Source organism: Benincasa hispida, chromosome 6 (assembly GCF_009727055.1).
Source record: "Benincasa hispida cultivar B227 chromosome 6, ASM972705v1, whole genome shotgun sequence".
Lineage (NCBI taxonomy): Eukaryota > Viridiplantae > Streptophyta > Magnoliopsida > Cucurbitales > Cucurbitaceae > Benincasa > Benincasa hispida.
Window position 1 is genome coordinate 13,624,335 of NC_052354.1, and position 14,943 is coordinate 13,639,277.

The 14,943-nt window shown below is 34.9% G+C and overlaps 2 protein-coding genes across 2 annotated transcripts; both read left to right on the plus strand.

Annotated features, from left to right (window-relative positions):
* Positions 1-3,101: 3,101 nt before the first annotated feature.
* On the plus strand, positions 3,102-4,548 carry LOC120080130 (early nodulin-like protein 1). Its single transcript, XM_039034698.1, has 2 exons — positions 3,102-4,080; positions 4,171-4,548. Exons 1-2 carry the CDS (start codon positions 3,906-3,908, stop codon positions 4,509-4,511), a joined length of 516 nt encoding a protein of 171 aa, XP_038890626.1. The 5' UTR covers positions 3,102-3,905; the 3' UTR covers positions 4,512-4,548.
* A 6,101-nt stretch (positions 4,549-10,649) lies between these two features.
* On the plus strand, positions 10,650-14,553 carry LOC120080391 (cystinosin homolog). The gene is made up of 8 exons (XM_039035043.1): positions 10,650-10,987; positions 11,106-11,238; positions 11,622-11,711; positions 11,817-11,941; positions 13,280-13,322; positions 13,674-13,791; positions 13,878-13,927; positions 14,215-14,553. The coding sequence occupies exons 1-8, from the start codon at positions 10,869-10,871 to the stop codon at positions 14,359-14,361; spliced, it is 825 nt and encodes a 274-aa protein (XP_038890971.1). The 5' UTR covers positions 10,650-10,868; the 3' UTR covers positions 14,362-14,553.
* The last annotated feature ends 390 nt before the right edge of the window (positions 14,554-14,943 follow it).

Genomic DNA, 14,943 nt, shown 5'->3' on the forward strand with positions numbered 1-14,943 from the left:
ATAAGGGGAGAGGTAAACACTTGGTCATGCAGTCGAGTAGGTGGTGTCAACACCAGAGGAAGTTTGGACTCCTATAAATAGAGCCTTTGGGATTTTATTTTCAAATCACAAAATCAGAAATTATGTCAAAAAAGAGAGGGAGAGTAGAGCGCATTGGACAGTGAGGGTTGAGGAGAATGCATCAACTTGAGATGAGAAGATCTCCCAATAAACTCGTGCGTTTGATGTGATTTCAAAGTGATCTGAAAGATAAAAGAGTCTAGTTTTCATGGAGAGGCTGCCAGAGAAGAAGCTCTAAGAAATCGGGCTGGAGAATGAGGAAAAGACAGAAGGGTCGAGCTGTCGGGTAAGCTGGGCCAGTCTTGATGTTTTGATGTTTCCGGCCAAACCACTAGAAGTTATGAGCTAAGATTTTATGGTAAGCTTCCTGAGACATTAGAGTATTTTTGTAGAAGGAAGTAACTTGAGATAAAGCCTAGAACTATGAGTAATTTGAGCTTTAAATTGAATGTGGAATTTAGGGTTCAAAAGAGGAACTCGAGAAGACCAAGGAACTTCTAAAAAGAAAAGTTCCTAAAGCGACTAAGGTGAGTGGTTAATTCTTCCCTTATTATTTGTGCATATTGTATACTAATATGTTGTGATTTTTGTGATGATGGGATAGTCAGGGGATCTAAAGACCTAGAACCTGAGCCCAGAATAAATCCTTACAGGATGGTCAAGGGACGGAAGAGTCTAGTGCCTGAGCCTGTGGGATTAAGAATCCTTGAAATGGGATGGTCAAAGGGCCGACGAGCCTAGTTTCTGAGCCCATGATGGGAGGAGCTACGTGTACATAAGCTAGTATTACTGTTATGATATTATGTGGTAAACATCTACCGTGTGTGTAGGTGGAATGGTGAAAAGCATAATGCTTTTGTTGGAGGTTCACTTGGAAAGCTCTTGTTGGTTGTAATTGTGTCACCGCTCACTAAGCTTTATAAAAGATCATTCCGTTATTTCATGTTTTTCTTCCCAGGTAGCAAAAGGTGAGGAGTTCCAGAGTGCTGCTAAGGTCAAGGTCTGCCACAGGCCACAGATACACTCCCGAAGGGTTTTACAGTTGGTTGTTATTGTAAACTTTGTAGTTAAGTCTTGGAGTTGTATAAACGTTACATTGTTGTAATATAAGATGGTCCTACTTAATCCGTTGTAGTTTGTCTCCTTGACTTAATCAATTGAATGTTAAATTTATACATTGGTATCAGAGTTAATTCCGCAAGAGTTATTAGGCAGTAAGTGTCAGTCTAAGGGTTGATAACTGCTGCAGTCGCATCCCTTTCCATAGGCTATGAGGATGGTCTGGGGCGGGGTGTGACACACTTGTTGTAGTGTTCCTGTTCAATTCGTGGATCGAGTTGGACTCGATTAGAGTCGAGGCTTATCCAGACGTTCGTGGAGATCGTGTTCTATTCATTGAGTTCGAGTGCTGTTTTGGACGCATTGGAAACTGATCAAGGGATACTTGAAGAATAGTTCTTCAAAGGCATGCATACTCTATCCTTTGTATCTTCTTGTAGCATGCTGTAATTTATGATTATGCATAATTTGTTAGTTTCCGTTTAAGACTGTAATTGTTGTGTTCATTCTCTGTGGAATTTGGAACGATCCACTTCCGCTACTCATGGAGATCTCTATTTAGATTTTCTTCAATTGGTATCAGCGTCTGGTTATTTTGATATTCCAAATTTCATTGTTGTATTGAACTTCTTTTACAGTTATGATATGTTTTACGTTTTCTATAATGCCTTTAAGAGTTAAATGTGTTTGCGGATGTGTTGATGGATGTTTACGGGATGATTGCCTCTCTTTAAAGTTTTCTTTAAGTTTACAAAGTGTTAATTTGTAAGGGCCCCTACATTTTTTTGACATAATTAACAAGTAATCGAGTCTGTATTCAAAGCGTTTGAAGTTTTTTGAGTCGTTCGTGATGAAGTTTCAAAGCATGGAGATGCATCGAGGAAGAAGACCAAAGGTTGGTCGCATCGTGTAGCCCAAGCTAAACAATTGTTAAGATTTGGCTAAACGACCATATAGAAAAGATTTATCCGGTTGTGTAGTATTTACTAAACAATTGTATAGCTAATGCTAAACAATTGAGTAAAGAGCTTATTCTATCGTGTAGCGTTGGTTGCTCGATCGTGTGGACGCTTGAGGTAAACGATCGCATAGAGTATTTGATGCTCGTCGTTTAATAGGCGCGCACATTAAACGATCATGTAGTTCAACATGCTTTATCGCATAGTCACTAGCTACACGATCACCTGGTATACGATACCTTACGCTTGCTCATCAATTATTTAGACGATTATGCTTCATCGCATCGTTGTCATCTACTTGATCGTTTAAGACGTGCATTACACAATGTGTGTTGCACGATCGCGAGACCTTCATGCTTCATCGCATAGTCAAAGGTACCCAATCGTTGCTAAACGATCGTTTATGCTCATACACTGTTTCTAGATAATCACAAGGAGCTGTTAACGATCAAGGAGACGCGATCTTCACCCAGATGGTTCAAGACCCAGTTTGCTTGTTTGAACTCGTGGACTCAATGCTCTTTGTAATAGTTAGCTTTATTCTTAAGGATTTGAGGCTAATTATCTCGGTTCGTCAATCTTTACTTAATGTACATGAGATGTATGTTTGTTTATATGCCATAATGTATGACATATAGATTTAAAACTCACCTTAGGTTATGCATTTTATTCATGCATCATATATTATAAGAGTTATAATATAGTAAATGGCATGATAAAATTACAAGAAAGCATGCTCATACATCATATAATATAAGAGTTATATTAATGCATCATCTTTATATTATAAGAGTTATAGTATAAGGGTGTTGAGCATGCCACTTAGGCTTATTTATAAGAGTTATGAATGCCTTGAATATGTTGCTTTGCGTTGTAGTTAGTTTTAGTTGGTTCCTGTTATAAGAGTTATAATGGAAATTAAAACTAAAATTAATAAAGAAAAGAGTTGCATGCGAACTTGGATGAACTCTTGTTTTAAAGGGCTTTTAAAATTTGATTGAGATAGATGTAAGTTGTTCTAAGTGTTCATCAGTGTATTTGAAAATTCAAACTTTGTTCTAGAAAAATTGACCAATGAAACTATATTATCTAAGTAATATTTACAGGCAAAAAAAGAAAAAGTGGTTGTCGGGCGGGGAACTACCCAGGTGACATTGATGGGCCGTCAAGAACCGGCCTGTTATCCTTCCACCGACAGGAGTGGGAGGTTACGCTGCTCTGTGAATCCAGCCTCACGCGGTGCCCTCCAATCTCTAGGGGCAGTGGACACCAAGCCTTCGCCCGAAGCCCAAGGCCCGACTCCCTACTTGGAAACGGACAGGCCAGACAGACTTCTTGAGAGGACCCTACCATCCGGGCCGAACCAGCCTCCAACCACATTATTGCCTCCGTTTGGATTACAAGCTCACACTACCGAGCTCGGCGTTTGTAAGGAGTTGGCATGCCATTTATAAAGAAGATGCAGAGTTGTCATTTTATCGATGTGGTACAACATTTCAATCAAATTCTGTTTCAAAAACTTAAATACTCTTTTCATATTTCATATTTATATGAATATGATATGTTGAAGAATATTACCTTTTTTATTTTCTTCTGGTTTCCCACGGTCCAAGCAGGAAAAGAAAAAACCAGAACGATTCATTGCCCATTACCCGAAATTGTAGGACTCGACGTGCAATCAGCCATGGATGAACAAAAATCAACCGCCCACTATATTCAAACTCCTCTCAACTCCCATTTACGCCACTATAAATCTCTCCCCCCCAATCAACCTTCACTTCCATTATCCAGTTCAATTCCTTCTGTAAAAAACTACAATTATTATCAATGCCGTCCAACTCCTTCTTCACACTTTTCCTTCTCACTACCTCCTTCTCCGCCGTCGCTTCTTTTGAGTTCCAAGTCGGTGGCGTCAAAGGCTGGGTAGTTCCGCCGGCTAACGACAGCAAAATCTACAACGATTGGGCCTCAGAAAACAGATTCAAAGCCGGTGACACCGTCCGTAAGTACAGTTAATCTCCACAACACCGATCGATTAAATTAACGTCCCTTTCTACATTAACATTGTATCTGTCTGTTGTTTTTGAATTAGGTTTCAGGTACAAGAAGGACTCGGTGATGGAAGTGACAGAAGAAGAGTATAAAAGATGCAATTCCACACAACCAAATTTCTTCTCCAACACCGGCAACACCGTCTTCCAATTCAGCCGATCAGGAACTTTCTACTTCATCAGCGGCGCTAATGGCCACGGCGAAAGAGGGCAGAGGATGATCGTGAAGGTCATGGCCGATGATAAATCTGCTTCTTCCTCCGATTCTAACAAATCCTCTGCTTTGAGCGCTCCAACTTCGTCTCTGTTCCGTTGGCTCTGTCCATTCTGTTCTAGTCTGGGATTTGAAGATATTTTCCATAATCTTTTTTTTTTTTTTTGAATATCAGGTTTCAAAAATTATTCAAAAATATCCATATCCTAAAATATCTTATACATTATCCTCTTAATTAAGCTATAATGTATCAAATACATTATAATAAATATATCATATATAATTAAAATAACTTAATTATATCATATATAATTAAATCTCTCTATTAATTTGAACAATTCAAAAACTTATTCTTATTTTAAACCTCATGGACCTGTAGCTTGAAGCTCCAATGGTACATAAATATTTAATCAAACTCTTTAATTAAAATATTTACCATCCGTTAACTGTCGAGCACTTCACTAAAGACCGACAACTGCACTCTTTCCACTACAAATATATTTCTGTGTCCATTGGACATAATCAATCAATAGTACAATGACCCTTTACAAATTGTTCATAAGTACAGTTAGGCAAAAATTACCGTTTTGCCCCTATAGTTATATCTAACTCCTTAAGTACTACTGATCCCTCTAATGAACAATAGATCATAATCTAATTATGACTAAACTTCTCTCGGGCCAAGAGAGGGTGTGGCGTCACATTGTTCAAGCCTCAGAATCAGCCCTTAAGGGAGAAATTTATCTACTTACCCTGACCTTGGGGAAGGAGTGAATTCCTTCGTTGTGTAGCTGTGTTTTTAGCTCCCCAATCAAACGAATCCCCAAAATGGTAGGCTTGTTGAATCAGCGATTTAGCCACTCTCACCCATACAAATCAAAGAATTGCTCTCATAGGCAGGAGTTCACAACTCACTTAAACAGAATTGTATCGCTGATTCCACGATGGAAGCTGAATATGTAGCTGCATGTGAAGCAGCTAATGAAGCAGTATGACTCAAAAAATTTCGAACATATTTGGAAGTGGTTCCAAATATGCATATGCACCTTGTATTATGATATGGATCAGTTGTCAATTCAAAGGAACCTAGTGCTGGAAATGTCCTAGAACTCGCAGTTCGTATTAAACATTCTATTTATCAATAAAATATTATTGAGTAACTTATTCAATAAAGTTGTTAATTTTGCATTCTATTATGAAAATCCAATAAATATATCCATGGCTATAGTGTGAATACTTTAACTTTATGTGGTGACATAAACAGGATTAAGTTAATAGTATATAACCTAAATGGTCTAATAAATATATGGATGAAATTGGGTATCTCATCTTGGTAACACTATTGGATGCGACCCATTTTGTACGTAATACAAATGATGTGATCCACGATCATTCATGTAGAGACATGTGAGTGGAGGCATCATATGCAATGAGTTTGCATATAGACTGGACCACAAAATAGTCACTTTTCTTTATAACGACTGTTTATTGTTAAAACTAACTATTTTATTTTAAGTAACCTAGGTTAACTCGATCTTAATCCTGAGCTAGCTATGAACTTCTGTTTGTTCGGGATTATCCTTTGATCTGCATGGGTGAGAGTAATCCAACAACACTGCTTAATAAGCCTTCCATTTTGGGGATAAAACCAGATGAATAGCTGGGGACATAGCCCTGCAAGATGAAATTCACTCCTACCTGATTTAGGGTTAGCAGATAGGTTGTTCTCTTAAGTACTGATTCCAGGTCTTAAACAATCGAGCCCTCGCCTTCTCATGATAGAGAATGGACTTGATTCATAAGTATTATGAACCAAATTGTTCATTAAAGGGTCAGTGGGAACTTAAGGAATAAGATGTATTCACAAGGGTAAAATGATGAACTTGACCCAGTTGTGATTATGAACAACCTGTGAATGATCGACTTACTGATCATGGTTATATCGAGTGGACATAATATATCTACAGTGAGGGAGTTCAACTATGGGCTTTAGTGGAGCGACCCATTAGTTAACGAATAGGGGTTAATTCGGTATAATGAGTTTAGCTATTTGATCTCGAATCGTTGGGGCCCATGATCTATAGGTCCGCGGGATCTCCCTACTAGCTCGTAAAGGGATTGGCTTTAGAGTAGCATGATAAGTTAATTTGAAACGTTTAAATTAGAATTAAATGGAATATGATAATTTATACTTAAATGTGGTTTAAATATATGAAGGTGGTTTTGTGTAAAATTAATTTAATATTTGATATTAAATTAATTAGAATTAATTGATTTATTTAAATAATTATTTATTAATTTTATTAGAAAATTAATTTATGAAATTAATTTTATAAAATTAATAATATTTTAAATATTTGAAATCAAATTGATTTTTAGAAATTATTTGGTTTTGGAAAAACAACACAAATGGAAAGATGGATTTTTCCATTAAACCTTCAACTAGCTCACACAAAACCCATTTTCTTTTGGCTTCAATAACTCCAAGCATGAGTTGCATCTCATACAGACATCTTTTTTGCATGAAAGACCTGCAATAAATAAAGAAGATGGGAGTGGAATTGAGGCATGCATTCAAAGAGTTTATACAGAAAAATTTGAGCTGAAGAAATTGTTCTTCAAGTGGGTTGTAGGAGTGAGCTTCTCTCCAAGTTTCCTTTTTTTTAAGTTGTTTTTTTAGTCCCACAACTCATTCTAAAGCTCCAAGAGTATAGTGGGGAAGATCTTGATGTGGTTTGCAGCAAATTTCGAAGAAGATTACAGCTAAGAATCAAGACTTCAAGGAGTTCTACAAAAGTATGACTTCAAACCCTCTTGTGTTAGATGAGCATGTTTTAGTTACTGCCAAAATTAATGAATTAAAGTGCTTATTGATCCTTGTTGCTTCTGTTGCATGCTGATATACTCTTACACCTATGAGCCATAAATGCAGAAAACACATCAAGTAAAAGTACCATCTCATCAGGAAGATAGTACATAAAGGAGATGTGATAGTCGGATAATCTTGCTGATCCATTTACAAAAGCTCTTCCGACTAAAGTGTTCGAGGGTCACTTGGTAGGACTGGGACTACGAGCACCATAAATCTGGGGAAAGTAGGAGAATGTCAAGGGTATATAGATGCCTCAGTTTATTGTATTTTTCTCTTTTTTCTCAACATTATATATTTATATATATTTGTAACTCATTGGAGTTTTAGTCCAAGTGGGAGATTGTTAAAAATGCCCTAAAACTCACAGTTCGTAATATATGAAACATATTCTATTTTTTCAATAAAAGTATTTTCGAAATTGCATTTTGTTATGAAATCCAATAAACGAAACCATGGCTATAGTATGAATACTGTAACTTTATGCAGAGATATAAAAGAGAATCAAGTTATAGTATATAGCCTAAAAGGTCTGTAAGTATATGGATGAGGTTGGATACCTCATCCTGAGGACACTATGGATGCGACCCACTTTGTATACTAATACAAAACAATGTGATCCCAAAATCGTTCATGTGGACACATGCGAGTGGGGGCATCCTATGCAAAAGACGTTTGCATAAGACCGGATCACGAAATAGTCACTTTTCTTTATAACGATCTTTTACTGTTAAAACTGACTATTTCAATTCGATGACCTAGGGTAACTCAATCTTAATCCTGAGCTAGCTATGAACTCCTGTTTATTCGGGATTATCCTTTGATCTGCATAGGTGAGATTAGTTCAACACTGCTCAATAAGCCTCTCATTCTGGGGATAAAATCAGATAGATAGCTGAGGACATAGCCCTGCAAGATGGAATTCACTCCTACTCAATTAAGGTTAGCAGATAGGTTGTTCTCTTAAGTATTGATTGCTGGTATTGAACAAACGAGCCCCGCCTTCTCATGATAAAGAGGGATATGGTTTATTAGTAGGACTATAAACCAACCGTTCAATAGAGGATCATGGTGACTTAAGGAGCAAGATGTATTTATAGGGGTAAAACGGTAATTTTGACCTAGCTATAAATATAAATGACCTATGAAAGATCGACTAACTGATCATGGGTAAATCAAGTGAACAAGAATATATCTACAGTGAGGAGAGTGCAATTAACGAGCTATAGTGATATGTCTCGGTAGTTAACGAATATTGATTAATTTGGATTAAACAGTTTAACCGAATAATCTCAAATCATTGAAGCTCATGATCTGTAGGTCCATAAGGTCTTTCTACTAGCTCGTAAAAAATTAAACCTTGGATTAAAATATTAGGGTTTGGATTTGAAATGTTCAAATTCAATTATAGGGTTTGGATAATTATATTTGATATAATTAACATTTAAATTTATTGAAAGTAAACATATTTGAAGAGATAAATATATTTAAATAATGATTTAAATATTGATTACATGAATAAGATTCATGTTTAAATTAGGTGTTTTATTGATTTAATATTTGATATTAAATGATTATTTAATTAATTAATTAATTAAATTAAATTCATATTTAAAAGAAGAAATTCAATTTAAAAAATTGAATTTAAATTAGATTTAATTTAGTTTTTGTTTATTTTGATAAAATGAAAAATTAGAATTTAAAAAAGGTTCTAAATTGTCAAAGTGAATTTATCCCAAAAATTGAATTTTGAGTGGATTAATCCATAAGTTAACACCTAGCCCACTTGGATAGTGCTAATTGAAGTTCAATCAGATGATCATTGTAGTGTTTGCATTAATCAAATGAATAAATACTTCAAATTTCTAAAATTTGGGGATTATGCAATCAGAATTTTGAGAAATTTTGCAGAAAGCTTTTTTCTCTCAAACCCTCTCCAATCCATCTCCAACACCTTTCCAATTCAGAGTTCCATCACTCAAATCCAATGTTGAGAATAATAGAAAAGATTCTCTTGGTGGTCTACTGAAGATTTGAAGATCAAATTCATGGAATTAGCAAGGATTTAGAGGATTCTACAAAGGTTGTAAATTCTGAAACCCTTTTTGTATATTCTTGTGTTTTAGTATGCTTGTGACTCAAATTAAGTGTAATTAGAGTGCTTAATGATTATGTTATTTTCCGTTTTATCCATGTTTACTCTATCATATTTATCATTTTGATATGTTTTAATTAGGGCTGGCAAAATTCCCTATGGGGAATCCCTAATTTATCTGGGAATGGGGTCAAACCAGGGACTTCTTTAGGATCCCAAACCAGGGATGGGGTGAGGATGAAGAGGGTATCCCCGCCCCGTCCCAGACTACACTCGGATTAGATTTTTAATATATATTATTTTAACCTTTTACATTTAGCTTAGATTTTTATTTAACCCAATCTAAATCTAATGAAAGTGCCCACGCCCAAACAAAAGAAAATATTAGGATTTTTTATTTTTTTTTAAAAAAAGGTTCCTATGGAGAAACAATAGGGGAAATGGGTGAGGATAGGACGGGAACCCCTTCTTGCCTCAACCGGACTCCGTTGCCAACACTAATAAGAGATTTTGACTTTGAAATTTTGTGTGATTTTATGATTTAACTTAAAATTTTGGTTATTGAGAAAATTGGTATAAGCTAAAATTTGGAAAATTAAGAAAAAATAAAAGTATCTATATGAAAAAAGAGGATATTTCTTTAATTTGTTTTTAAATTAAAATTTTCAAATTTAACAAAACTTCAAACAAATTGATCACCATATTAATGCTACGAGCATTTTTAATTTTTTTTTTAAAAAACTTAAAGTTATTTTTGCAACGATTGTTTTTGTTCATATACTAACTATGAAGATATGTTTGAACTTTTTTAAGTTGAGAGTATTTTTAAACTTTTGAAAGTTTAAGGATATTTTTTAAACAAAATTTTAACGATTTCCATCCAAAATTAATAACAAAAGTATTTTTTAAACACTTTTTGAAAGTTTCAATATAAAGTTTTGAAAGTTGAAATATATTTTTTTATATAAAGTACAAAGTTAAAGATACATTTTTTAGAATTTAGCCAAACTCAAACCTGCATAATTTTAACTATTGTTAAAAAAAATTGCAATTATAGTGACATATTTGTAATTGTTTTAATTAAAAAGGTAAAATGGTAAAAAACATTTAAAAAAGTCACCTTTTAAAGATTTCAATTATAGATATTGATGTTTTATAGTCTTCTTTTAAATAGAAATATCGTCTTTAAAACACGGTTGTATTAACCAAAATAAAATAAATTAAGGATAAGGTGCACAAACCTATGGAACAGCCCTGAATTAGATAATTAACCGATGTTGACCTATTTCCATATGCATATGCCTCGCTTTACGACTCTATTCCATTTTTCATTTTCTCTTATAAGTTACAACATTCTACAAATTATATTTAAAAATAAGAAAAAAGATTATTTTATTTTCCGCCGGTGAATCCTCCCCTCGATCCGCCGGTAACTATCAGCGTTCATCGTCTTTCTCTGCTTCTGAATTTCGATTTGACGGATCAAATTTCACTTTCCGACGATAATCTTCTCCTTCTTGTTTTTCCTTTGCGTTCGCCGGAAATCAGGAAACGAAGAGAAATGGCGTCGTGGAATTCGATTCCGCTCGAGATTACCTACGAAGTACTCGGATGGTTCGCCTTCGTTTCCTGGTCCATCAGTTTCTATCCTCAAGTCATCTTAAATTTCCGTAGGAAAAGGTACTTTCGTTCATTTCCTTTTGTTTATTCGATCCGATTTCTTCTTCTTGATTTATCGTTGTTTTTTTTTTTTTTTTTTTTTTTTTTTTTTTTTTTTTTTTTTTTGGTGTTGATGTAGTGTCGTGGGACTGAACTTCGATTTTGTGCTGTTAAATTTGACTAAGCACTCGACATATTTGATATATAATGCCTCGCTTTACTTCAGCTCGGCTGTTCAGAAACAGTACTTCGAGAAATATGGTTACGATCAGGTCACTCTAATTCCTTTACCTTCTTGCTTTTTTGTTCAAATTTTAGGGGTGAACTTCTCGTTGTGTGTTCTTCTGTTTTCATGTTTTGATGTTGGAATTAATGTTGCATTCGTTGAATATATCTTGTGTTTATGGCCGCTTTAGAATAACTTATTGTGTTGGACTTCACAACTACAAGCATATTTTGCCAGGAAAATCTAGATGTGGAAGTTTGAACTCAATATCCTGCTATTTAATGTGAATTAGTGTGTGTTCGTGTTTAGCATGTCAACATGTTAGAATATTTATTCAACTTCATTAGTCAATACATGTATAGAGTTTTTGGATCCTTCCTTCCACCTTTATATTTCTACTGATTTTGTTGATTTTCTTGGATCCCTCAGATGATACCTGTTGCTGCAAATGATGTTGCTTTCTCAATACATGCTGTTCTGTTGACGGCAATCACCTTGTTCCAAATTGTGATATATGATGTGAGCAGTTTGGGATTCTTCTCTAAGTTCATATTTGTTCTGTCCGCTGATCTAGTTAAATATTGGTTTTAGTAACATATTTGTTGTTTTCTTTTACTTTTGCAGCGCGGAACTCAGATAGTTTCCAAAGTATCACTGACAATTGTTACTGTTGTATGGCTATTTGCCGCAATTTGTTTCTTCATTGGTCTGTCTAGCCATTCTTGGCTCTGGCTAATTTCCATATTCAAGTAAGTGGGTTCTTAAGATGTTTCCTGAATGGTGATATTTTTTTAGTTGGCACTTTAAATCTTTTGATGATCTATTGTGTACTGAACCAACCTATGACTGGAATTCTTCTGCTATACTTTATTAACTTATAACGATGTGAAAAGCTACCTTAACATTTCACAAATCTGATTGCTGTTTGTCTTAGCACATAAATTATTGAATTTCTCTGCTACAAAATAACTTCCTGAAAAGAGGTTCGTCATTTGAACTCTTCCCACCCCCCCTTTTAGCAATATCCTAGCCAAGGTCTAAAAAGCCACGTGCCCTGCACCACATTGGTGCCTTTGCAAGAATCACCATTAAAACTGATATTACCACTTCCATAGCTATAGATTTCTAGGACTTCAATTATTCAAGCAGAAATAATGGTGCAAGAATCAAGATTTGCTTCTTCAAACTCTCGAAAATGTTTGTTTGACGATGACAGATTTTTTTTCCCCTTTTATGAACTTTAATGATGACAGTTGAAGATGTCCTTTTAGGAAATTTGACCAGAGAGAAACTTTAATGGCTTTCAAGATGGAAATGTGATGATGAGATCGTGGAAGAGGTCATGTTTTTGGTTTTTAGATATACTTATTTGATTGAATCGTTGTGTAATTATCTTCCTCTAGGATTCTACCTTTTATTTGGATAAGAAATGGTATCACTTTATTAATAGCCAGTAGAAGGGCGGCATGGCAATATCTGCCCTGCCAGAAACGGTGTTAATCTACATTAATCAAGTTGTAGAGTACTTAAAGTGAGAAGAAAACCTTTAGATAAAGCACTGCAATTAGAGACTGTTTAGTGTGTACCGTATATGTTCAACAATTACCTTATAATTTGTCTTTGAAGATCATTTTGTTCCCTCAATCCGTAAAGCTAACTGAAGAGCTTTTGAAGCAATTTTTCAAAGGACTCTAGCCTTACCATGAACCATCTAGGAGTTGACCAGAAAGAACTTTGGGAAGCAAAAACTAATATCCTTAAGGCAACACACGAAGCCAATTTATGAAAAGAAAGTTCAGCCAAGCCACAATGGATGGAATATATTGTAGTGTTTTCCTACCTACTCTACAACTTGATCTTACTTGATGTTAGATAGTCTTTTGGGGATTATCTTTTTAAATTCTATCTTGGATGTATTGAATTCTAACTTTTTGGGGGTTGTCTTGTTATTAGCAGTAGTAGTGCCAAGTCTAGTTTTACAACCCGGTATCAAACAGAACTTTTTTTTATCACTCAATTTGTTGCTTCTTTGTAGAGTATCCCAACTATAGATTGCCTTTTAACCTTGAAATCTTTAATGTTGACAGCTCAATTCAAGTATTTATGACGGCTATTAAATACATACCTCAGGTGAGAATTTCTTGCTTGTTAAATTTTGTTACCAAAAGAGACTTGACCCATCGGTCTACTACCAAAATCCATATGATCAAATTAGATTGATTAGTTCTCATACTAGGAATTGGCTTTGCACCTTGGTGATTGTTCATCTTTGGGTCTGCCTAGTGCCGAAAGCAAAGAATGAAAATTAGCATACCAGGATAGAAAATCAGCTTTGGCTTGATTAAAATGTTACATGCATAGGAGCAATAAATTATCACGCCCGAGCCTGTTATCTTTTTGTCCAAGTAATTGTATTATTTCAGTTAAAATTCTAAGGGAAAATGCATACATCTTGATGCTTATTAATAATGCATTATAAAGGCTATCATGAACTTTTTGCGGAAGAGCACCGATGGATTCAGCATTGGCAACATACTACTCGACTTTCTGGGAGGGTTGGCAAATTATGCGCAGATGACAGTGCAGTCCATAGATCAAAGTATGCTATCTTTGTCCTTGACTTTTGGCTGTAGCGTGTGAATTTTTGACCTGGGTTATATAAATTCAACTTTCTTTTTCTTCCAGATTCATGGGTAAACTTTTATGGCAATATTGGGAAGACATTGCTCTCTTTGGTATGGATTCTTCTCTAGTTCTATGATAAACGTTCTTTTTCTTGTACTTGTTTGTGGACTTCGAACTTCAATCTTCACACGTTTCAATATACGGCTTTGTTGAGTGAATGGAAAACTACAACATTGCAGTCTCTGAGATGCAGGAAATGAAAGATTAACCGAGTCCAAAACTTCTTGTTTAACAATGCATCTGAGACCATTTCTATGCGCTGAAGAAATACAAGGGAAAGATCCGTTACTTCTCACTGATAACAATGCATTTGCTGTTATTTACATTTTTTTTGCAGATAAGTATATTTTTTGATCTTCTTTTCATGCTTCAACATTATGTACTATATCCTGGCAAGATGCCGATTGTGTCTCAGAAAGCCGATGCAGAGAGCAGAGAGACACTTATCACGCCTCCGGGTCGCCCAGAATCAGAAGATGTGTAAGGTTAGGCTTCTCTAACGTGTAGCCAAAATGTCTTTGGTATGTGTAAAAATTTGTCAATCATGGCATAGAAACACATTGCTTTGTCAACTTTGATAGATGAAACAAATTTCATTGAAGCTTTAGATGTAAATATAAAACATATATAGTGGGTTATTCTATTTTTTGATATGAAGACATTGGGGTGTTATCTAGATCTTGATTGTTTATTTTGCGATGGTTTTGAACATGAAAGTAACTGCAGTGAACTCTATTTGGTAGCTAGCTAAGATTTTAGGCCCATCGGGTTCTCTCCAACCTCCAAAACCACTGATAAATTATATCTTTTTGTTTATTTTTTTATATTATGGGAGAATCGAACCTCAACATTGAGGTTAAACTTACATGTTTATGTCAGTTGAATCTGTATCTATGGCATGAAAATTAATTACTTAACAATTTTTAGTTAGTAACGTTAAAAAAAAACACTTAATATTGTAGTTTGTTACTCATTAATATTGTAGTTATTGAATCTTAAATAATCTTTTCATAACTATTCAGGTAGATTTCAATCGCTTTTTTAAATTTGTAATTTTGTGGATAAT